Genomic DNA, 25,221 nt, shown 5'->3' with positions numbered 1-25,221 from the left:
TCCTTCCTTCATACTTTTTATTTACTTAAATATTTTACACATTTTGTTCACGATATATACTTGTTGCTGTTTTATGGAACAACTATTAACGTTCTCAAATAGAATTTTTAGGGTATTAACTTACTGTTAGAACATTCATCTCGTTAACAGTTATGTTATTAACAATGCTTCTTTTTCTTGGAAATAAGAAAATAAAATTTGACTAACATGCTTTTAGCTTTCTCTGATTCTTGGACGTTTCCTACTCAAGTTCCATTCTTTTCAGCTTACAAAAATAAGTCAGTTCTTAATGATTTACAACTAGAGTTTACACTATAAGCTCATCTAAGTTCAACAATTTGTCAAAACTACTCATTTAGGGTATTTGCTTCTGTCTAAAACTTTTTTTTTATACTTTTTAAAATACTTTCAATTTCCATTTATTGTCCTAATAAAATATACCCTCACATTTGGTTGATATTTTCTTTGAAAAATTCACTGTTGTGAAAAGTTTTCCTAAAAAAACTTACTATAAAATATTTTTATTTATTTTTTTTTCTAAGAAAAAATATCTCTTTCAAAATACATTTTATATAGAATATCAAAAAATACTTAGTATATTTGGTTTAAAATATAGTAACATTTTCTGTAAAAATAAAATTGATAACGTCTTGGTGGCTTCCAATATGTTTTCTTCTTGATATTGATATCAAATTGACTGCATTTTATCAAATTGATATTCAGATTACACCCTGTCTTCAAATTGAAAGTTTTCATATTTGAATTTTTTTTCAAAATCATTGCCAAATTTTAATTTTGTCTTTCTAGTTTCTTTTTTATCTCAACTTTCCAGTTTTTTTCTAATTTGTTAACATTGACTATTCATCTCATAAGATTCTAACGTCCTCCCATTTTAACCAATTTCTTCTATTTATCATTTTTTTTCTAATACTGAAAAAGCTTTGGATTTTTGTACCTCACACTTCATATTAAGCCAAATTCTTTCCATTTCATTTAAAATTATTGGATTTGGTTTCTCTTTTGGATAATATATTTTTTTTAATATATTCAAGATTCTAACTTGTGTGAAAATTCTATGATGCAGGTACACATATTTTACAGGTTTTTGATGGGTTTACGATAGGTTTGAGCTGAGAATTAAGCTTGTTATTCTCAACTCATTCTACAGCATCTGTTTCATTTATGCTTGTTTATAATTGGTACAATTTTCTAACACAGACTCTAAATCGTTTGTCACTGCGTTACTATAAACAATAAATTTATCTTAACATTAGGTACATTTGGACAATACATTCATTAGTAAATATATTTCTTCTTTGTATATATAGGTACACAATATTTTTCAAAATAAGTTTTTTTCATCTAAAAAATTAGAACATAAATTCTGTCCCATTGATAAAACATCCAAAATACATCAAAAAGTGCCTAGGAAGTCAATTTAACGTTCCGAGTAAACGAGGAACATCAAATTGACAGTTTGTTTTTTTTTTTAAGATTTGAGGAGATGACGCTTCACGTGTCAATTCGTGTTTTATTTGCGTAAATTTCTTAATTATGGCTTTCCGAATCCGCGATTATTAAACCCTATCTATATATTTTCAGCCCAAGTTTACTTTTTCTTAAAGTGCAATCGACTGGGCGAACTTGAATCTTTGTCGTCATTCTTGATTAACGGCTGTTTACTGGGACTATTGTCCGATTTTACATTTTTGAGAATACTTACGGGATCAGACGCTTTCTCTAATGTCTTAGGTTCTCGTCTCTGGTCACCATCACTTGGGCAGAAGTCACTCGAGGTGCTACCGCAGGAACGACCTGTGACTTTGTGGGCCACTGAGGATGATGGGACCAGAGCCCGTTCTCAGAGCTGCAGTCCCTCGTCCTCGTTCTCAAACGTCACTTGAGTCTCATCACCATCGATTGGCATTCCATTCACCAGCACCACCGTATTAGTGACATTTTCATACCTCTGCATAGATGGGTCCATGTACCTTGGATTCCCAGCTGGACCCCATTCGGCTGTAGGTTTGATCAGCAATTTGATTTTCTGTGAAATAATTTTTTGTCTCAATTAAAATTTATTACTTTAAGTTATGTTTTTCTGAGTTTTCAGAATTAATCATTATAGGGGAAAGCGCGCTACATTCGGCAGACAATTCAATTTTTTCTCTATGTTCAGAAATATTCTATGTAAAATATAATATTATAATGAGCCAAATTAATTTATAACACATTGAAAAAAATTAATCGTTCGAAGTATAGATCTTCGAAGGTAGCGGGCTTTCCCCTAAACTTATGACTGCTTGTTTATCGCGAAAAACTACCCTTCAGAGGTTTTAATTTTTCCACCGGGAGTAACTCAAACTCATAAAACTGTGACAATCGAAACGGAGCCTTAAGTAGTCTTCAGACTAAAGGTTTAGCCCAGTTCCCGAAGGTTTCTAAATCTTAAATAGCAAACGCTTTTACTGGTTTTTGAAAATCTCATTTATTATTTGCTTTCAATATTTAATCCTAAATCAAAATTTTCATAAAAACCTTTACGACAGTTAGAGAAGTTAAGCCATTTGGTTAATACGGGCTTCAGATTTACGACTTAGCCATATGGCTTAACTGGTCTTACACTCAGTCCCGGCATTATGAACTTCGGGATTATGCACCTGACGAAATTATGCACATACAATAATGCAAGTTTGCCTACAATTGAGAGTCAATTTATGAAATCGGTTTTGAAATACGCCTGAATGTATACTATTTTGCGAAGCGGGAAATTTGAAAACACTGTGCTTCTTCAGCAGAATAAAAATTTAGTTTCTTTTAATAAGGTAAAATTTTTAAATATTCTTACCATTTATTGAAAAACTCTGGCCAAAAAACTACTGATTGTTAATGCATTTTATTAAACAGTTGAATCTTTTTGTTTTGACTACTTATACTCCGCGCAAAATTCGTTCTACGCCAGATTTATTCAAAAGGCAAATTTTCTCGATGCATAATGCCATTTCGCGCGTTTGTTTTCGGTCCTGAAAATGTGCATAATGCCGGGACTGAGTGTATTTCTTTTCAATCAATATTTTTTGGGAAAATGTAACTCAGGATTGGATTATTATGGACAAATAACCTATTAGATTCTGAAAAATCAATAAAATTGGTTGGTATTTAGGATTTAGAGACCTTCAAGAACTGGGATAAACCTCTAGTCTGAAGACCGCTTGTAATTACCAATTAAACTATTTAGCTATTAGCTATTTAGGATATAGAGACCTTCAAGAACTGGGCTAAACCTCTAGTATGAAGACCGCTTAAGCCTTAAGTCTGAAGCCCATATTACTGTCCAAGAGTCGAATGCTTCTAAAGCGTGTCCACGATAAGATTGTACCAAATGACAGACGTAGAGACAGATGTCACTAGCTCAGCATTTTCGTTGTATGTAAACATTGTAACACGTGTTGTTACTTTTCTTTTGGTGAAACTCTCATCAAATTCTGTTTATTTTTCACTGAGATACGAAATAATAATGGAAAAGAGAAGGGAACTGATCGTATACACGTATTTAAAAAATCCTGGAGTCAATTACGCGGACCTTGTAAAACTCACAACAACCTTACGCCAGACCGTCCGGAAGGTGATTCTTCGATTCCTCGAGAGTAAAACCACTGCCCAGAAACCTGAATGTGGAAAAAATCGGGATATTGGAGATCGAGATTTGGAGGAAAAGGTGATCATACGCTACAAGAACTATCTTCGACATGTGTGAGGGATATGGCTAAAAAACTTAAATGATCTCCCAGTCTTGTGCACAAAATCAAACAGGGGAATGGACTGAAGACTTTTAAGGCCCAAACAGCCCCTCATTGTACGGATTCACAAAGTCAGTCAGCTAAAACACGAGCTCGAAGGCTGCACGATAAGATGATGTCTGGTTTTAGTGGGTGCATCTTGATGGATGATTAAACATACGTAAATGGAGACTTCAAACAATTACCAGGACAGCAATATTACACCGTAAAGTCTCGCACAGGATGTAAGAAAGAGTACAGGTACAAAAAATATGAAAAGTTTCCAAAACAATGCATAATTTGGATGGCGATCTGCTCATGTTGACGTCAGAGCAAGGAATTCTTCATGCAGGGCAATATGAACTCGTCAATTTACATCACGGAGTGCCTCGAGAAACGCCTGTTTCCTCTGTACAGATGCCATGACATACCCCCGATCTTTTGGCCAGATTTGGCGTCGTGCCATTACTCAAAAGCAACCAAAGTATGGTACAAGGTGAAAGACGTTCGTTATGTACCCAAGGAAATTAATCCGCCAAACACTTTAAATCTCCATTCAGTTGAAACATATTAAGCTATTATCAAATACGATCTGAAGACGGCTAAACGCGTCGAGAACATCGAGAACTTCAAGAAAAAATGGAATGAAACAACCAAGAACCGCGGTGATGATCTTGTACAGACCTTAATGAGAGGACTCAAGAAGAAGATTTGAGATTTCGCCAATCAAATACTTGAATGAAAAACTAATATATCTAATAAATCTACAATGTATTAAAGTTTCAAAAAATTATTTTTCTTTTTTTTAATATTATGTAGACTTCATTTTTAAAGCATTATTCTTGGGAACAATTTTATCGTGGACACGCTTTATCTGGAATTCCAAGACCTTTTCAACGAATCTATTCCAAATTTTTTACGATTGTCCCAATTGGTTGATAAATACGCTATCTAATGTCTTTTTACCCTTTGCCCTTGTAAAACCGTTACTAGGAAGGATTCACGAAAATTTCTGCCTATGTACGAAAAACGTAAATCCTAAACAATCCAAAAATTAAAAAAAAAAACAGATATCATATTATACTTCTCTCGGTTGAACATTAAAAATGCAAAAACTTATTACCTCAAGAAAAGTTAGATTATGAGGTGCTAGAATAATTTGTTGGATGGCAGCAACAATAATCACAAGAACTGGAAGTAATCCCACGATCCATCCTATAGCATCAGCCCACAATGGGTATACGTAATGGCCGTAGGACGCTGGTTTGTACTCAACCCAGTTGAAGAACAAGATAAACTGAAGAATAAAATTTTGTTATGAAAGAAATTGATAAAGTGAAGAATATCTTACAAGTAGAGTTAGTGGAGTTATTGCTCTCCACATCCAGGACCAGAAGAGATTCCACATTCTAGATCTTTTGCCAATCATACTTTGGATGTCTCCTAGAAAGCGTTCTGAACCGTAGAGCCAGGATATGAGGATACATTCCATTATGGCAATCAAAAGAACTGACCAATTGGCAGCGTACTTATCCATCAATTGAAGCCAGTACATGCCACTCTACAAATAATTAGGTTGTATATAGCTTGCAATTAGCTTCAGTGAAATACTTACATTTGTGGTGAATCCCAAACCACCCAAATAGCCTAGGATCGCCACGACTAGCACTACCCATATTTTCAATTGACGCAATTTGGGAAATTTGTCAAGAATCGCTGTGGTTACAGTCTCCATCAGTGCAAACTGGAAGGAAGTAATTATTTTTTTGGAGATAATTTTGAAGTTATGTTTAAGGCTCACCTGTGAATCCAAGCCCAGTGTCAGGAGCATCACGAAGAATAGGATGGACCAAAGAGGAGCCACTGGAAGACGTGTAACCACTTCAGGGTATACAATAAATGCCAATCCCGCTCCTTGGTCAACTACTTCCTTAACATCTTCGTGCAATTCATGTGCCAGGAAGCCAATGATGGAAAAAATAACGAGTCCGGCAAAGAATGATGTTGCGATGTTCGAAAAAGCAACAATCAAAGAATCCCTGAAATGGTTCCGAATTGGTTAGGAAGTTACAATTGAACTAAGGATATAAACTTTAATTAAAGATTTTATTCAGAGTAGGGGAAACTATGGGCAGTAGTAAACATGGGGTAGTTGTAAACACAACATTTTTGTTTTTATCTTAGACTTATGTCGACAATCTTTTTGGTGGACAAGGATCCCTATAAAAACTATGAATTTAAATAGGTTCGTCCTTAGAAGTGAATTATCCAATTAAAAATCGCACTGTTTACAACTACCGAATATTTGGGTGACTTTAAGCCCCTCCTGTGCGTAAGCTTTTCTTTAATTCTGATGTTTAAGAACATTTCTTAGCAATCAGACATGGTAGATCGGATCGGTAAAGATGGTAAAGATCATCCTTAACTATCGTGGGGGAAATTGCCGTTCTGCTTCAGTGGAAATTTTCGGAGGGAAGCTCCGTCCGGACGCGGTAACACAAGCTGTTGTGGAGTCTTCAACCCAAAAAGATCAAAAACTCACTCTTCTCCAGAGCTTTCGACACACTCCGTGTCTTCCTCAATCGAGGGGTAGATGACTGTGCCGCTCAGGGTTCACTCCAGTGCCGATCTTTTGTAAAAATTGTGCCAATTTGCCGATTTCGCACGAATTTTGTCGATCTCGTGCCGGTCTGCCGAGTAACTCTAAAAGATTAGGGTCTTCTAGACATAATTTGCAGAGGTATTATTGTCTGTAGGAAATTTATGATGTTATACAAGTTTAAACGAATTCTATACTTCATTTAAATCAACCGATGCTTCTCTAAAATCGTGCCGATCTGCCGATTTTTGCTAATGAACACGCCGATTAGTCGCTCTCTGACCAAGTTGTGCCGATCTGTTAATTGCTTAGCAAAATAATGCCGGTCTGTCGATTTTTAGCTCCAGATCGGCACAATTTTGCCGACTGCCGCTCACGGTGCACTCTGAGAACCACTTATTCACCCCTTGTCCTCAATGGTCGAGTGATGTCTAAGATCACTGGGTTTCGTTAGTTGGAGGATCTTACAAACTTGGCGGGAGGGTTCCAGGATGCTCACACAAAGATCTCGGAGACACAGCACTAGACACTCTTCAATCATCAGGAGACTTCAGGAGACAACTGGTCTCCTGATGATTGAAGAGTGTCTGGTGCTCTGACTCCGAGATCTTTGTGTGAGATCTGGAACCCTCCCGGCGAGTTTGTAAAATCTCCCAACTAACGAAATCCAGTGATCTTTCACATCACTCTACCACTGAGGAACATACGGAGCATGTCGAAAGCTCTGGATAAGAGTGAGTTTTTTTTTGATCTCTTTGGGTTGAAAACTCCAGAGCTTGTGTTACCGCGTCCGGACAGAACTTCCCTCCGAAAATTTCCACTGATCATCCTTAAGTTCTAGAAGTAAAGAAAAGCTTACGAACAGGACAGTGTCAAATAGTCACCCGCAGGGGACAAAATTACCCGCACTTACGGTACCTCATGTTTACTACTGCACCAGTTTCTTCTACATTGCAAGAATTATTGAATATTTTCTCACTTGTAGCAGTTGTTGGTGAACTTATTGTAAGATGACAACGTTATTAGGCCACCCCAAGCTGGACTTAAAGCAAAAAAGATTTGAACGGCTGCATCACCCCATACTTGGGCGTTGCACAATTGTGTCCAATCTGGCGTCAAATAGAATAGAATACCAGTAGAAGCTCCTGGCAGTGTCACACCCCTCACAAATAGTATAACAAGAACCAAGTATGGAAAGAGTGCAGTGAAGTAAACGACCTAGAAAAACATATTTGTCAGAGACACCGAAATCAAATTCACTGAATGTTGAGAATGCGTAAAAAGGTGGTTGATGGGAAAATTACCTTTCCTGATGACTGAACACCTTTGCAGAGGCAGAGAAATACAATAATCCATGCTGCGAGGAGGCACAACGCCAGACTTATTTTTATGTTTCCCGTTGTCTCAATTCCACTTGACAATCCTAACACGTAGTTCCTTAAAATAAATGTTTTTTTTTTAAATTTTATGACTATACTTCAGTAATGAAGTATTCTTACGTGAAGTATTCCTCAGCTGGAGGTCTTTTTGGTACATCAGTAGCAAATTTTGTGATATTTCTTTCTTCAAGCATTGACCCATTGTAGCATGTCCTAAGGTAGTATGTCCCATTGATTGCCTCACACAGATCAGCCTTGGCATAGGAATAGCAATCTAAAGAATTAAAGAATAAATTAAATCTTGTCAGATATGTCCACCTGCCATTTGCAGGAACTATTTGACGATGAGGAAGGACACTGCATTTCAACTTGTTTTCAGAGAATCTAATTTGCATTAATAATGACAAGAGATTTTCTCATGATGGACATATACACCTCTCTTCATTCCCTAGTTTATATGAAAACTCTCTTGTGTTAATTTTACTCTATACTGTAGATTGGCATTGTTAGAACTGCAGCCCCTTTGTTCTCATTTAAATCAAGGTCATAGTCTAAGTTGCATAATGGTCACATGTGAATATTGTGTGTTTCAAAAACTTTATATAAATTTACATTCATAATCAAACTTACAATCTGTGCTCCATTCAGACTTGCAACTCTGCCAGGGTAGTTCGCCCATGGTGAATGATGCTACCATATAGAATATGGTCCAGCCGATGATGATATTGTAATACAGCATCACTACGGCTGATACAATGATCATACCGTACCCGAGGCCTCGCATTAGTGGACAGAACCGCTTATAAATGGCAACAGGGCCGAGGGCGGCAAATTGACCAAATGACAACTCCATGAACATGAGCGGAAGACCTGCGATGATGAGCATGATGCAGAAGGGGATGAGAAACGCACCTGCAATAGCCATATGCAAATTAAAATGTGGTTGGAATCCCATTATAAGCCTGCAATTTGATATAACAATTGAGTTATATGATGACATTGAGGTCAAAAATTGCTATTTGCGTATATATCGAAAGGTTGTGGCTTAGCCTTTTGAACTTTTAATACCCACTTCAGCATCGACTCTTTTGTATAGTATTTTCGATTGGCCGTCAAAATAACTTTATTTGGCAGAAGTGGCTCATCAAAAAGTAATAAACTCTGAGGATAAATAAATAAGTAAAATACTTGATTAAATTAGAAGTTTTAGCAAACTCTTGAAATTATGTTCAGGATCATTCTTTGTCTTGGGAATTGGCACCCATCAAAATCGTAACCCAATTCAGTTCTTTACCGGGAATCCATTCTATAAGATTTTGTTGTAGAGAGAGGAATAGATATCTCACCAACTTCTCTCTATCTATCCCTAAAAAGCTATTGCTCAGAATGTTTTTTCAGGAAAAATTCAAACTTGTAAAAATCTCTAACTGTTGTATTAATTGCAAAAACATTCTACTCTGACTATAGAGGTTCTAAGTCTAGTTTACAAAAAAAACTTACAAATTATTATTATTATTAATATCGGGAAATTTCTAACGTTTATGCTTAAGCAAACTAAATCCAGATGGTTGTTGATCCATGTTGATGTGGGGCAGTGATCTTTTCAAAATAAATTCGAAACGTGATAAGGGAAAGTACTCTCCCTTCGAACGTTCATGCCTGCGAATAATGTTAATTTTCTTTTAGTTTTCCAAAGAGATTTACACATTTTTATTAAATATTAGGTAGTTTATCATCAATTGTTGATAATTCTATGATAATTTAGTGAAAATCTCTTACGAAAACAAAAGAAATTCACATTATTCGAAGGCATGAACGTTCGAAGGGAGAGTACTTTCCCCTATATACCTATTCGGCAAGGAATATCTATTGACAATTTTGTAAAAAAAAATATTATACATATATAAGGGAAGAGCACCAGCGATCGGTAGTGTTGCTCGGATCGTCAAGTTATTACCATATTATTGCACCAATTCGAGTGATTTTTAACTCAGATTTAATTTATAAAAGCAATTTTCCATAAGACACCTGATCAAATTCGTGACGATCCGAGGTACAGAGTACAGAGTTGCAATTACACCTGTTTTTATTAATTTACAGCAAAAGTTTAAAATTCAAATGCACATATGTAGTTAAATGGATCACTAATATGCCGATTAGCAAACACAAAAATATCAAATAGGATTTTAAGGCTTATATTTTCAAATAAATTTCGAGCATGTCTCTTAACATTCCGATCCGGGGTGCTCTTCCCTTAATTATATTGTGACGAATTTGCCTCTCAAATGGCTGGGGGCAGTGAATTATTCACGAAAGATCCCCCCCCCCCTACTTCCACAATGCGCCCTTGTGCCCTTTATAGCCCCAACTACCCGTTTTAGGGCGAAAATTGCAGAATAGTAGCTTTGGTGTCATTTTTACAGTTAAGCCCTATACTTCGGGAGGGCCACGCATATGCCTTTATAAGACATGGAACGCATTGTCTGTGGAGAAGATAGAGAAGGGGGGAGCGACGAGACACTTTTTACCGACTGAAAATCAACAATAAAAATTAAACTGAGAAACATAATCAATGATAAGTCTAACATCTAACCTTGGAAGGTCCAACAGAGTCTGATTCGGTGTATTTTGTGCTTCTATGAACGATAGGGACAAAAATAGCCCAAAAATTTAAGTAATTTTTCTGAAAATACCAATGAATAATATTATTCGCTTTAATGAAAAATATTACGTATGAGTATTGTAGTTTTCATTGCCAAGAGGGTTTTGCTTAAAAAAAATTGGAAGTATAAAAAATAAATAAAATCAATTATAAATTTGAGAATTTAAAAATTCGCCATGTTTGAGCTTAAATATTTACTACATAGCAAATAGCTAGAGACTTGCAAGAAATATTCTAGATTCCTTCAACATTTTACTTTACAAATTTGTACAGACATATGAAAAAAGTAACTTTAGGTAGTCAGGAAAAATTGTTTTCTTTATGGGACACCGGTGTTCCAATCGTCCTTAAAGGGTTAAATTGTCCCTTTATGACCCAGGCAATTCATTGCCTGTGGTACCAATTACAGTTCATGCTGAAGTCGCCTGCCGTGTGAATGGGAAGCTCCTGGGTTGCAATAGCCGTGTCAACCCTTACCAGACACGCTCATCCACTTGCTCTTGTGAATGGAGTGTCTACAATTCCACGGTTCAAGTTGAATCCGCCTGCTGTGAAAGCATTTAGTCAAGCGAGTCGCCTTGGGGCTCATCGGTAGTTGAGATGAAGAACCTCTTCCATAAGGGGATTTAACGTGTGGAACCACCCCTTAACCTCTGAGGACACTGAAGATGCCCCAATGACTGCCGCCAGCAATACAGAGAGCTCTCTATCAACCCCTAACTACGTCTACGGCAGCCCCAGGATTGGAATTCATGCCTAGATCAAGATTATAAGTTAGGAAATAAATTATCACTAAGTAAAGCCACGATGTTTTTACCCGTTGGAGTCCACGGATGGGCTCTTCACCCTCCAGAGGGTAGTCGGTCCGCCAGGGTGCATTTGATACAGGGGTGGGGGCTCCTCTACCCATATTCGTAACAATATGTATCTAATGAAATGCAACTAATTGGACGTGTTTTTTAGTTAATCTACTACTTGCTATAAGGATGGATACTCAAATTTTATATCCCAAATGGTACAAGATAGGGTGCCAATAGATTAGGATACGATTTCTTAAAGTGGCAATAGGTGTTTCTTCAACCCTACATTGATAAATGTTGTTTCAGTGGCAAAATTTGTCAAAAGATGTTATAAATTACCAACTTAACAAGCGCAAGCATAATAAAGTACTAAGAAAAAACAGGCAATGGAGACGGGTCACAAACGCGCTACCGACACACAATCTGTCAAATTTCATATCCAAAATGGTACTGAAAGTGTCAATAGGTATGTTTACAACAAATTCTTAAAGTGTCAATAGGTGTTCGTTCCTAAACTACTATGTTATAACATCCCTATAGTATCTATGAATTCATATGGGTCTCTCGTCCTCGGAAGTCCAATAACTAAAAATTGCAGTGTTCGGTACTACCCCATGTTCGGTTGTGCCCCAGTTTCCCCTAGTTCCTTAGAATGGGGAAAAATCACACAAAATGTTGTTAGGGTTGTTAGGATTCATTCAAATCTGAGGATTAGGCGACTGATAGCTTAGCGTTAGTGTAATTGTAATCGAAATAATGTTTAAACTAGATTCAAAAAACTTTCCATTGAATAGTTTCTTGGCTAATCTTCAGATGTAGACACAGGTCCTTATTTTTGGTATCTGACATTGCACCCTTTAGAACTTTTTCAAGGGCGCACTGCAAATCTGAAAGATATATTTTTTGGGAAACAATGGATTCAACAAGTACAAGAAAACGAAAATAGGGTAAACGACGTATTTAGAAAACTAATGACGATATTTTCTTAACCAATTATTAGAATTTCTATGAATTAGAATGAAAGTTCACAAAAATTTTAATGTTGCTTCTTCTTAAAATTCGAGTTATTAATTTTTTTTCGAGTACGTTTAAGCTTCACAACTTTTAAAATTTCAAATTGAAAAATGTTTATAAACACAAATATTTCCTTATTAAAACTATGTGTTGAAGAGATAAAAGGACTCCCGCACCATTTTAGTACATATCTGATTTACATGACAAAAGAACGATTGTATCGATTTCCCAGAATTTTTCATGGGGAAGACTCGGAATACTGGGTAAATGGGCGAAGGTGTCTAGCAAGAAGAAGTGGCAAATGTGGCAAGAAAATGGGATGTGATGTGTCTCATTTTTCCATGAGAGAGTGAAACTGGAGAAGCGTACTGGAATTTTATCACTGATATTTTCCACTTTCTCACCTCATACATTTTTTATGTGGCACCATAACATAATCTTTTTCTGGGAGGACTTGAGGAGACTAGATAGAAGTGAGTCACACCGCATCAATCACATTCATATCACGCTCATGAGACGTGAAAATCGCACAAAAACCAGCATCAGTGATATTCGACGGTGAGAATGTGTTTAATTTTCACATTATTATATAGATTGAGAGGGTGTCTTTAAATAAAACACCACCGATTGTTACATATAAGGACACTCCAGCTTTCATTTGGTACTGTAAGCTCACTGTCGTATTGATTTTCAATATAATATGTCTAAATCGCGGGAATATGAATGAGACTCAGTTCTCAGGAGTAAGTAAATCCCCAAAGTAGTCATTACCATCTTCATTTGGCAGATTAACTTTCCTTGAAGAAGCTTACCTCAGCGATTGAAAGGAAAAGTGGGAAGATTTTTGCAAGTGTGGGAGGATTTGAAGCACCATCACATTCATTTTGGTATTCAACATCCTCAACTAATTAAATTTAATATATAGTTAATTTACAGACGATATCACAACGCCTATTTGCATTTTCCACTCTATGGTAAGCAAAGCACTAATTAGGGAAGATCTTTTAACTTTCTCTTATAGCAATCTTCAATCTTATAGCACAAGTCTGTCTTGGAAATTTATGCAGCTCCTCATGCTAAAATATTTTTACACTGAGAGCATTTCGATGTTTTGCGCGAAGGAAAATTGAAGTGGAAAATTTTTATGCAACGCTCAAAGCAAAAAAAAAAAACATTTCAGTCGTCAGGAGACTCTTAAAGGATGTTAGGTAACTATTGTGAGGTATTTTTAGTCCCTGAGATGCTGAAACTCAAGGAACTGACAAACATTATTTTTTATTCGAGCCTTGAGGATCTTTTTCTACAACAAATTAAACATATTACACAGTAGTCAATTCGTAATCCTGTTGATTTAAAGTATAAGTGCACAATATAAACTCCCGTTTTCAATTAGCCCTCCTGAAAGGCTTTTATTTTGGGATAACGAATAGAACCGTCCATATATGGTCGGAAGTCTCAGCCAATAACGTCGTAAGTTCAACGTTTTTCTGTCTTGTATCCTCCTGTCCTTTCTATTATTTAAATCAGCGTAGAATACAAAGAAAAAAATATTTTGTAAAATTGTTCGTAAATGTTTGTGAATTCCTATTGGGGACTTACTAATTGCTCGTAAATCGTATAATCCACAAAGAAATTCGTATAAGTTTGTACTTTTTTTCACAAACGTTCGTAAGATGATCACTTGACGAGCATTTTTTGTACTTGTGTGTTCGTAAACACACAAATTCAAGTATGTGGAACTCACTGGGTTATATGGGAAGGTGGGAAGGAATCAGATAAGACACATGGGTGATACGACAACGAGGCTAGGATGTAGCACATATTGTTGCCGTAGTTATGAAAATTAAAAAATAAAAATTTAAAAATTTAGATACTCTGAATTAAGATAAAGAAAAAGAATTTAGGAGATAATATACAAGGAGACCCTGACACCCGGACCAAAGGGACGATCCGGAACTGCGGTAGAGTCGGAGACAAAAAAAAAATAGAATCTCATATCCGGATACTCCGTTGTAACCCGTCATATGTACAATATTGGGTAGAGAAAAGGCAGAAGGCCCGAAAGAGACCCCAGAAATAGGCGGGGCTAGAAAGGCACTCCAGCAAAAAAAAATAAATTAAAATTAAATAAAATTTTGTCATTTGTTCGTGAAGTTTTGCAAGATACACAGAAAAGTATGAAAAAAAATGTTTTTAAAAGAACAAAAATGCTCGTTCAGTGAAGATGTGGCGAACAAGATACATTTGTTCGTAAATGTTCGTAAACACACAAATTTTCGTAAAATTTTGTCATTTGTTCGTAAAGTTTTGCAAGATACACATGAAAGTATGAAAAATGTTTTTAAAAGAACAAAAATGCTAGTCAATTGAAGATGTTACGAAGAATGTTTGTGAAAAGGTACTAGCTTTTAGGAACTTATTAACAGGTTATACGATTTAAGAGTGTTTCGTAAGTCCTCAGTAGGAATTCATAAAAATTTACGAATAATTTTACGAAATATATTTTTTCCGTGTAGCCTGAGTAGGTAAGTAAGAATTTCGTCTGATTTTTTAAGAACATTTCGTTTGCTAAGTTGATTTTTTTTAATAAAATCCTAGGAAATTCTTTTTCAAATAAAAAAAAAAATCTGAAATGATAGGGAAATTCTTTAAGGAAGTAACTTACCACCACCATTATTATAGGCCAAATAGGGAAATCTCCAAACATTTCCCAGTCCGACCGAGTATCCAAGAAGTGAAAGGAGAAAATCAAATCTTCCCGTCCAATTTCCTCTTTCAGGAAAAGTATCAGTCTCGGCATTGGTATTGTCTGCACTCGATAGTGGTACTTGAGAGCTGACTGCAGTGAATTTGCCTTCCTCCTTTTCATGGTGAAGGTATCGAGTAACCATATTACGATGAGTTTAAGTTGAAAAATTTCAAGAAAATAAATCTCACCTCCCACATATCAAGATCAACATCTGTCATCATATTCCTGGTTTCATTCCGCTTCTTTTCCTGATTTTTCTTTTTCGACTCCTTTGGTGTCTTCGCCATGTTTCTCGTTTGTTATCTCGAAATATAATTTTTTTTTAGCACCTTAATATATTATTAATTTCTTTTTATTGGAGAATAGTGTTTCAATTTTTCTCCAAGTTTGAGCACCTTAAACACATTTTCCCATCGGAAATTACTTTTCGCGTTAACTTTGGATTATTTTATATATTTTTCACGTTAACTCTCCCCACAATTTCTATTCATTCGAAGCACCAAACTTTCGTTATTTTCATTTCCATAACACTTATTAACATCATCAAAATAATGATGCTTTGTTAAAAATTTCCAATGGCATTTTACACTTAATCCATATTTGGGAAATTAATTGAGCTGAATTTGAGAAAAGTATGAGGAAAAGTTTTTCACTCAGTCTTTCTTGTATATATTTTTTTAAATCATTCACTATAAGCACTTTGAAGCACATGAAAGAAACAGCAAATGATGAGTCCTCTGACACTTTGGCTCCACTTCCTCATTCCAGTTGGTGAGACCTTTAAGTGAAAGAGAAGAAATCACAGTTTAGCAAGAGGTTTCTGATAAATTTCAATTAGATAGCTTATGGTATTAACATCATTGACATTGACTTTGATATCGACAAGTTTAATGACGATTTTAACATTGCGGTGGTGAGAATTTTTGTTGATACTTATATTCAAAACTGGAAATCTATTCTTGACGTAAGAATTACATAGGCAGTTAAACAGACTTGTGCAAACTTTACCAGTGGAGCAGATTTCTCTAACTACAGGGATAATTAAACCATCAATATCTTAGAAATCAATAATTTCTTCTCAGAGGATATTCGATTTTTGCCCAATCTCTTAAAAAACTATTTTCTCGAAAATTTCTCCAGAAAAAAAAGTTTTCCAGAAAAGGTAAGGCGAGAGCTAATTCAGAGAAATAAGGAAAAACAGGTACCATGCAGTTGTCGAAAAATCAAACATGAATCCGCCAATGAGTTTAAAACCAAAAGTGTTAAGAGAATCCACTCGCCTGAGGAATTTGATTATCATAATTGCAATATTTAGAATAAAAAAAGCAAAGAAATGTCGATGGAAAATAAGGAGAAAATTCTTTAAATAATTGATTGACAACAAATGACTCTACTGTACAAACAAAATTGATATTAATTTTTAAGTATGAAATAAAAGATGAAACATTTTTATTTCTATCAGAAATATTTTTAGTCTAGTATTTAAAATTAATTAACGTGCTCCAGTGATTCAAATTATGCGAGAAAAGTACGTCCCAAACATCCCCTTTGCGTCCCATACTTCCCCGTATCAGGGAGGTTTGGGACAAAGCGTCAAGTTAAATGTTTTATCTTCTCCAAGAAAACCCATTTGTTTTCCAAGTTCTATCGAGTACTTTTTATAAAGTCAATACCCATAAGTATCCCTATAGACCGCATAAAATTGTAATACACTATTGTGATTTTTTGGAATAGTGTCTCAAAGTCAAAACATGAAAAAGTGTCCCAAACTCCCCGGTCTCCCCTATTTTTTTTCGGACTTCATTTCTTTTACTGCTCGAACTCCACGGAGAGAGCAGTATATAATACCTCGATTTTGAGTTATATATATTTCGACTCCTTACCTCCCCCCCCAAGGAGATTGTGGTAGAATTTTGGAAATTTGAAGTTTCGAGTTTTTTGGCGTCACGCTGTTTGTTCGTCTGTCCGTCTGTTCGTCCGGCTGTCGCCAGCTCTAGAGACCAAACGGTAAGAGATAGCGACTTGGCTATCTCTTACCGACTCTTATACGACCTCCCAAAAGTCGACCCAAGGATCGTTAACATGCCCCTCATTTTCCCCCACCCCTCCCTTCCCTTCCAAAACCATGTTTATTTTTGGGATTGCTCGAAAACGCATCGTGCGATTTTTTTCATTTTTGGATATGTTTTAGAGATTACCCAGGCGGACATTTCGTTTTTAGACGAAAATAGCGTTAAATCATTCCTAATAACGGTTTTCCAAAGTCAAAGATTAAAAACACACTAGAGAGCGCATTTATCAAGCGAATGGGGTCATGTTTGGGATCGTTGGAAAGGTCTTGGAATTTCCGACAAAACTGAATCGGTTCCGATCAGTTTTGAATCGGTAATGAACCGGTTCATAACCTATATATATATATATTTATACGAAATTAAATTAAATTACTCCTGGGGTGTATTTTGGAAAATATTTTGAGTGATTTATAAGTCGGTTCAAATTGGTTGTAAACCGGTTATTTACCGATAAGTAATTTTTGTTCGAATATAATTTTTATTACTCTTTAAACTATTTTGTGGAATCTATTGAGTGACGTATGAATCGATTCAAATCGATTGAGTACCGATAAACGGTAAATGATGCGAAAGTACTTTTGAGGTATAGCATCTAAGTCACGAATTCGAGCATTTCGCAAAGTCTGGGACGCTTTGCCACCCCTGTTTTCTTTTTGGGTCGACAGTTTGTTTTGACAACGTAAGTTACAAACATAAGAAAACTAAACTTTATGGAATTTTAAGAAAAAAAGAAATGTCCAATTTTGCAGGCTGTTCTAAAGTGAATACAGTTCCTCTAAATTGTTTTTCACAAATAATTTCAGCATGTTTTCTTGAGATATTAATTAATTAACATTGAATGAATGAAGAGCTCTTTCAGCCATAACCATTTCATTATTCATAATTGTTTTCAACCGTTTAACCGATGTTGTCTTAGGTTAAAGTGATACAAGTTGGACAATTCGCCGGTACAAGTTGGACAGGGATTTTTTCTTGATAAATACAGTACAGAATTTGTTTTTAAGCACAAGAAACCAAATTATAAAACTAAAGCATTAAAAATATACAAATAAAAATGAAGTACTAAATTTATCAAGAAAAAAAGCCCTGTTCAACTTGTACCATTCTCCAAATTGTACCACTTTACCCTAGGTCTGCCCCGGGTCGACGCTTCCTCACAATGGCTTGCATGGCTTTTCTGGGGAATCAATTTTTTTAAATCATTTATTGAAAGATTTCATCATGAAGATTAGTGATTGAAGACATCTTAATAAGCGGACCAAGAGCACGAAAAATGATGGTTGTAAAAAGTACTACAGAATTCAAATCTCAAATCTTTTAATAAAGCATTAATGGCGCAGTTATTGTTAGAATTTTTTTATTATACTATGCAGAGGAATTCACGCTGCGTGGAGTATGAGGGTAGCTTGAAAAATAGGTTCCTCAACATTATTTGCATATATAATTTCCTTCGACTTGGAAAACAATTTGTAAAGTCCTACGATTAATCTGGCACTTTTCAGCACTCCATACAACAATCTCGCGGAATTTCCTTGATAGGGGGGCTTCGCCTGGAGAATAAGAAAGGGAAAGTCTAGGGGAAAAAGTAGGTCAGTTAAAAGAAAATTTATACGCTAGATAATTTACAAGTAATTAAATTGAAATTAATTAGATGTCTACTCAGGTATCTTCCGGAAATTTCCTGCCAAAAATCATTATACTATAATATTCAAGATATTGCGTTTAATGAAATTTTAAGATTTGTTTAAAGTGCTTCTTATAAATTCTTGTGAAAATCTCACTGGAAGCTCTCCATGTTCACACTTTTCCATTTATCTCGGTTGATAAATTTCTAGAATTTATTTTAAACCTATCCTGTCCGAATTCCATCCTCTCCATAACTTCCCGTATTACTTTACATTTCCCCAGAATTTTCTACAATAGCCAAAGGGGATTCTCAGCAAAATACTCGCACCAACGCAAAGTCCTCTATAAGCTTTTTGGGTGGGATTTACCGACCATCAGTCTCAGCAAAATTGTCCAGAAGAGTGGGTTGTGTACACAATCCTCTCTTTATTTTTTTTCAGCTTTATTTGCAGACCAGAAAAAGTCTGTTTTAATCTACTGTAGGATTTTAATGACTTAAATGGTTTGGGCTTTTTTAGTTCGGTTAAATGCTTTTAATTAAGTACTTGGTGTTACAGATACAGTTCAATCAAACAGATAAATTGGTGAAATTACTCATCAAATTCCCTTTATATACATAGCTTTATATTGTTTTTGTTGTAAAGTCCTGGGAAAATATACTGATGCATAAAATTCTCAGAAAAGCAATATGCAAAAGTATATGACCCAGATTCACTTTTTGTAGAATATTTTGTAAAGTACTTTGAATACTGTGTTTAATGCTAGTGTGATATCAAATAGAATCTAAATTGAAACTTTAAAACAAACATTCACAAAAATATTAGGATAAAGTGTTATTTTCAAAGAAATATTCGCATTCAAAGGAATATTGAATTTGATAAATTTTGTTATATTTTTCAGAAATATATTTCGATTTTTTCAGAACTCTTTTACTTAATCCCAAGAAATATTTGGCTTTTTAATTTTTATAAATCATAATTCATAATCATAAATCTGTTAGCAAAAAGTTAATTATGCTGACAATTGCAATAATAGTTTTTTTTATAAAAGGATTTCCGGGAATCAGGTCTCACTGGCAGGATTTTGAAATTATTGAATGATCCCAAATAAAACAAATATTTACATTCTGAAGAATTTTGCCTCATAAATGCCATAAATGCCTAAGTGCGGTTTAGGACAGACGATTTCTCCTTCGTCAACGATGTGCCCTTGTATAACTCATAGCCCCAAATACCCGATTTGGGGCGAAAATTTGAGTATATTAGCTGGAATAAAAATTTTTATACTTAAGCCTATACTTCGGGAGGTCAAAGAATATGCGTTTGATTGGCAATGAATTGAATGCCAGTGAAGTTCAGAGAGAAAAGGAAAGGAGGTAACATTTATTCCTCTATGAACCAGCTGTAACTCTTGTTTGTGATACAGTCCACTTGTTTTCGATTTCAATTTATTAAAATCAACTACTTTTGAACATAAGCTCTTGAAGCAGACCTCAAATATATGCGCCCACAGGCATCTTAACGTGTTCATGATGAAATTTTCGCTTGGTATTTTCAACCCTCATCAGGCACGAGTATACCCTTTATTCCAGTGTGAGAGAAAATCCTTTTCTGTAATTTTGAGGTTTAGGTTGATATTGCATATAGGGTGAAAGGAACACCTTTTGATACTTTATGCTACTCTATCTGTACCATTTGTAATACGAAATTTGAACACTTATCCTTATTGAAACACGTGGAATAATGAAAATACGCCATATTACTTAGACTTTATTAAATACATTTAATAAATTTCAACATTTTGACAAAAGTGTCATTAGAGGTTCCCTGTCGAACAGGTGATCGTTAAATCCTACAGTAAAAAGATTTTGTCAGGCATTAAGTTTCTTTGGATTTAAGATGAAGAGCTTTTTCTATAAAGAGATGAGACATGAGGATCACCCTTGAAATCTTTTGGATTTTTCCTCAGGAGTTCAGAAATTAGACAATAAAGTATCACTAAACACTATACTAAGTAAAGCTACAATATTTTTAATACCATGGAGTTCACATGGGATTCTTCATCCCTTAGGGGTAGTCGGTTCACCATTGTTCAATTGTTACTTAGACGGAAACTCCTCTACCCAAATTTCTAACTATAAAAGTATTCTGTGGTGCAATTTGTAAGGATATACGGCCCTTGGGCGAGGTGGTCTCTAACTCGATCTGCCACAGTTATGAGTTCAAATTTCGCCCGGTGCAAGAGATTGAAACGTTTGAAGAGGGTTACCTTTCATGATACATTCTAAACTAAATAAAAAGTTTTTATAATCTGAATAATGCACAAAGTGACGAAAGAGCCCACAACATCAAGAAATTAATAAATAACAATATTAAGAAATTGTCTAATACAATTTTAGGAAAATATATAAAAGCAAAGTGTCAACTTGGGCATTCAATGTGTCAAGTGGTAGAGCACTCGCTCTATGATGCAAGTGTCCCGGGTTCGAATCCCTTTTAGGTCACCAGGAATTTTTCTTGCGTTAAAGGGGCTTGAATTGCATCCAGTGAGCTTCACTGCACTTGATTCTACGGGGCATGGGACTGACAACCCCATCCATGTATAAGGAAAAATAATAATGGATGTCCCGAACTCCCCTTGTGGGAAGGCCTAAGTTCCTCTATGGAATGTTGTGCCACCATTAATATTATTATTATTATTATAAAGTGTCGAATTCAATATATCCTCTTAAGCCACTACATTATATATATGACAAACATACGGACTACAAAAGAGAAAAAGAATCCATAAAAATTAGGTATTTTCAATAATAGTTTTTTGCTTTATAATCGTGTATCTATATTACATTCTATAGCTAGGTCCAGTACAAGTTGCGATAAAATAGCGTTTTCAATGTAGCCCTACTTCCCCCTACTTGAATCAGTTTTACAAAAAATATATTAGTGAGTTAGAATGTTCTGGAAAAAGAAAAGAAATGCACTTATTGTAAAAAGGAATGATAAAATACTTATATATGTTGATGGTATTCCGAGAACTTTACAAATTTACAATTAGTTTTCTTTCATCTTGGGAATCCGTGCACCTTTCGTGAAAGAACAGAAATCCAACTCCAAGCATCCGCAAAAACTTTGTTTAACAATTGAGTATGAATTTTCGCGTAACCTTGGAAAATTTTAATTGCACCCAAGGTAATGTTTACGAGGATTTTATTGCGAATAATTTTCAGAGGAAAACATTTCCCTGCACATGAACAAGGACAAAGGAGGATTGAATGTGGGTGACATGACATATACAGTAAGTTAAAACTGTTAATTAAGAGATTTTAATCGTATTACAATAAGCAATGTTTTTCCGAGTGTTAAGAGAAACTTGATAATTTTCATTCGTTTATACATTTATAAAGAAATAAAATCTGTAAATTTGTCTTTAAAAATAAAGAAAAAATATTTTCTACTATTATTAATAAAGTTGTCTGCCTCTTAGAGCATAACTTTCCACATTGCAATTTTAGGATTGAAATTGAATAATGATGCCGCGCAAGGTAAGACAAACACATAATAATTCTTTGATGATCGTGAAAATTGGCACTGATTGCAAAGACAATATTTTCTTTAAGTTTATTTTGGATGCGACACTGAATCGGTATCCGGAATGTTGTTCCGCTTACAAACATTTCTGTTGGTTCTTTGGAATATTTTGAAGGAGCGTTCTTATTCTGAAGAAAATTGGCCGACTGTAGAGATTCATCTAGCCATTTGTGCGCTTGCGTCCTTGTAGCCTTTCTTCATGAGGGAACCTCATCCCTCCCAAATACACGCTCACAGCTCACACGGATCCATGAGTGCACAAGGTCGAGACCGTCAGCCGTGCATCCATCTGTGCAGGAGCACAGAGTGTAAACATGAGTCGGGAGATGAGGATGAAGATGTCCCTGAGTTCATGTGTTTGAATTAGAGTGAAATTAAAATATGTTCTTGCACTGTTCTACGATTTGTTTTCGTACTTAACATGATAATTGGCAGTGTAATAAAAAATATTATCGAATATTGATAAGCTGGTTTGAACAACTTGTACACAGAAGCTGATTATTCAGAGATTTTGTGTATACAGAAAAATACTTTTGATAAGATTAATTTCACAATAAATATGACGAATAAAAATGAAGATTTGAACATAAAATCTTTTGTCAAAATCGAATTTACAGTAACGTCACAAGACAGGTGTGGGAAATGAATTAAATGAATGATATATCATTGAAAAATTGGTGTTTATTAGAAAAAAGAAAATCAGCATTAAATCAATTTATTTCACAATAATTTTTTTTAATTCTGTGTTGGAAGCTTTCTTTGCATTTGTAAAATTGAAAAAATTAACGGCCGTATCTTAAACGTTTATATAAAGCTTTTTTTCTTTTTTTTTTGTTTTCCAGGTAAAGGAACTTTTTTATTCATTGCTATTGTAATTGGTAAAATAAAAAAAATATATAAAGAATAATACATTAAGATTAAAGGAGTGGAGAAGGGTATAAGACATCATAGAATATTCGAACTCTGTTTTGTACTAAGCCCTAATATATTATTTAAGGTTTGTTTGCATGTATAACAACAAATTTGCGTATAACATGCAGTCCTTATTAAGATTTATGGCCCTTTTTAAGTTAATCAATGTTTATCGAAATTGAGTAGATTTATAAGAATTATTAAGATATTTATATATCTTACCAAAATAAAATTAACAGCGAAGTTTGGAGTAGATGATACCATGATCGTTTAGCGCATTCGAAAACTTTAATTTGTATTTTTTGTTTTTAAATACTTCTTATATGTGATCAAGGAATAACATAAGGTATTCAGTAATTCATTTCATAGAAATATTATTGTATAATTGCTCAGTATCTGACTTTGAAGTAAGAATTGCTTAAAATTAAGTCGCAAAAGATTTCAGTTTTTTCCTACGACAAAGAAGATCTATTTTATTATTTAAATTTTAACATTAGCTTGTTAGTATATTGTTAAGAACATCGAATAACAGCAGTGGAACGCCCCTTTAAAAAAAATTGAAAGGGAATAGAAAGTTGGTGGATAAGGAAGAATTCGTCTCTTCCAGACGAAATGATATCCCAATTATTGGAAAATTTCATTGTTGACCTACTTCCTTTGGCATCTAGTCTTCACCTCTTCAACCCTATACCTACTTCTCGAGGAAGCCGCTGAAGAGTTCAAGTCCAAAATTCGCGACGTATCATAACAGTGGCGGCGCCTGGTGTGAGAAGGCGTCCATATGTTTTGTGACCTAATCTCCCTGATTTATCTCACTGATTGTGGTTACCCACGCCAAAACTTACCACTCTCCGGGGCGCCTCGATTGTCGATCGATGGCGCAGGGGCCCCTCACTACCTGGGAGCATCCCCTGGGATCCATTTGGCACGTTAGACTTTATTTAAATCAAGAACTTTTATTTTATATGATTTCAGTGAATTTTACACCCACACAGACCATTCGCCCCGGAAACTACTTTACTCTTCTCAATTTCACTCTGGAGCACAAATCGGAAGTGACGACCAGGAGCTTAGCTGTGCTTCCGAACAGCCTGCCATGACTCGGAGAACTGACGGGCACGAGCCTGGAAAAGTCTCAATGAGTGTCGGAAAATCGAGAAAAATTGAGAGAGAGAGAGAGACGTTCTCTCAGATTAGCGCTGCATCCCTTGTGGAGTAAAACCAGGCGACTCCATCCTTTCGTTGTGTTCAGTTTGAATGGCTTGGGTACTTCCCTTCAATGTATTTATCTAATACACATACCTTTCGTTTAATTGACCAGAAAACATTTAATTTAAGTCTTTATTTTTTCCTGAAATTTTCACAATTTTCATAATTTTTTCCAAAGACACATTTTTATGATCTTTTGAATTTTTTTATGTGGATTCTATTAACTTATTTATAGCAAATTGCTAAAATAGGGGAGGCTGGGGCAAAACTTGTCGAAACGCATATTTAATTCTTTAACGAGCTCTCAGAAGACTTAAACGTTTTATAATGAGCATATTCTTATAGGAAATTTACTGCTCTACAACATTGCAGAAGACTATTTTCCTCTATCTCGAAAGAAATGTGATTTTCGAAACATTTTCTAAAAGTCGATTTTGTGGAGATTCTCAAAATTGCTGGGGAAAATTTTGTTAGTCTTCGGATAATTTGTGACGTTTTACTCTCGCAAACGTTAAAAATATCAAATAGACATATTTTTATAGGAAATTTATTCCTCTACAACTTTGTCGAAGATAATTTTTGTCTATCTTAACGATAAATGTGCTTAAATTGAGCTAATCAGTATTGATATTTTCTGTAAGCCAAATATTCCAAAAATAGGGCTCAAAATTTAATTAGTTTTTATTTTACATAATCCTTCCTCGAATACCTTGAAACTTTGTAAGTTTAAGAAGGTTCATGAAGGCTATCTATAATAAAAATTTTAAGCCTCAGTCTCTTTTATTTTAGAAAATAGTGAATATTGAAATTTTCGTTTTGACAAATTTTGCCCC

At 35.0% G+C, this 25,221-nt stretch overlaps 1 protein-coding gene across 1 annotated transcript; it reads right to left on the bottom strand.

Moving 5' to 3' along the window:
- Positions 1-24,290, bottom strand: LOC129801151 (sodium- and chloride-dependent glycine transporter 1-like). The gene is made up of 12 exons (XM_055845919.1): positions 24,025-24,290; positions 15,171-15,760; positions 14,899-15,094; positions 8,388-8,669; positions 7,878-8,031; positions 7,683-7,815; positions 7,358-7,596; positions 5,581-5,818; positions 5,395-5,523; positions 5,131-5,340; positions 4,903-5,076; positions 1-2,047 (listed from the first exon to the last, which is right to left on the bottom strand). The coding sequence occupies exons 2-12, from the start codon at positions 15,267-15,269 to the stop codon at positions 1,862-1,864; spliced, it is 2,040 nt and encodes a 679-aa protein (XP_055701894.1). The 5' UTR covers positions 15,270-15,760; positions 24,025-24,290; the 3' UTR covers positions 1-1,861.
- Between the last annotated feature and the right edge of the window lie 931 nt (positions 24,291-25,221).

The sequence above is a fragment of the Phlebotomus papatasi genome, chromosome 2 (genome assembly GCF_024763615.1).
Source record: "Phlebotomus papatasi isolate M1 chromosome 2, Ppap_2.1, whole genome shotgun sequence".
In the NCBI taxonomy this organism is placed as follows: Eukaryota; Metazoa; Arthropoda; class Insecta; order Diptera; family Psychodidae; genus Phlebotomus; species Phlebotomus papatasi.
This window is presented reverse-complemented; position numbering and strand designations above follow the sequence as displayed.

Bases quoted from the DNA above. Each gene is read 5' to 3' on its own strand.
- LOC129801151 (XM_055845919.1), bottom strand. From the start codon at position 15,269: ATGGCGAAGACACCAAAGGAGTCGAAAAAGAAAAATCAGGAAAAGAAG. The intron at 7,816-7,877 runs GTAAGAATACTT...ATTTATTTTAAG, and splicing joins CCAGCTGAGGAATACTTCAC to GAACTACGTGTTAGGATTGT. The intron at 5,524-5,580 runs GTGAGCCTTAAA...ACTTCCTTCCAG, and splicing joins CACTGGGCTTGGATTCACAG to TTTGCACTGATGGAGACTGT.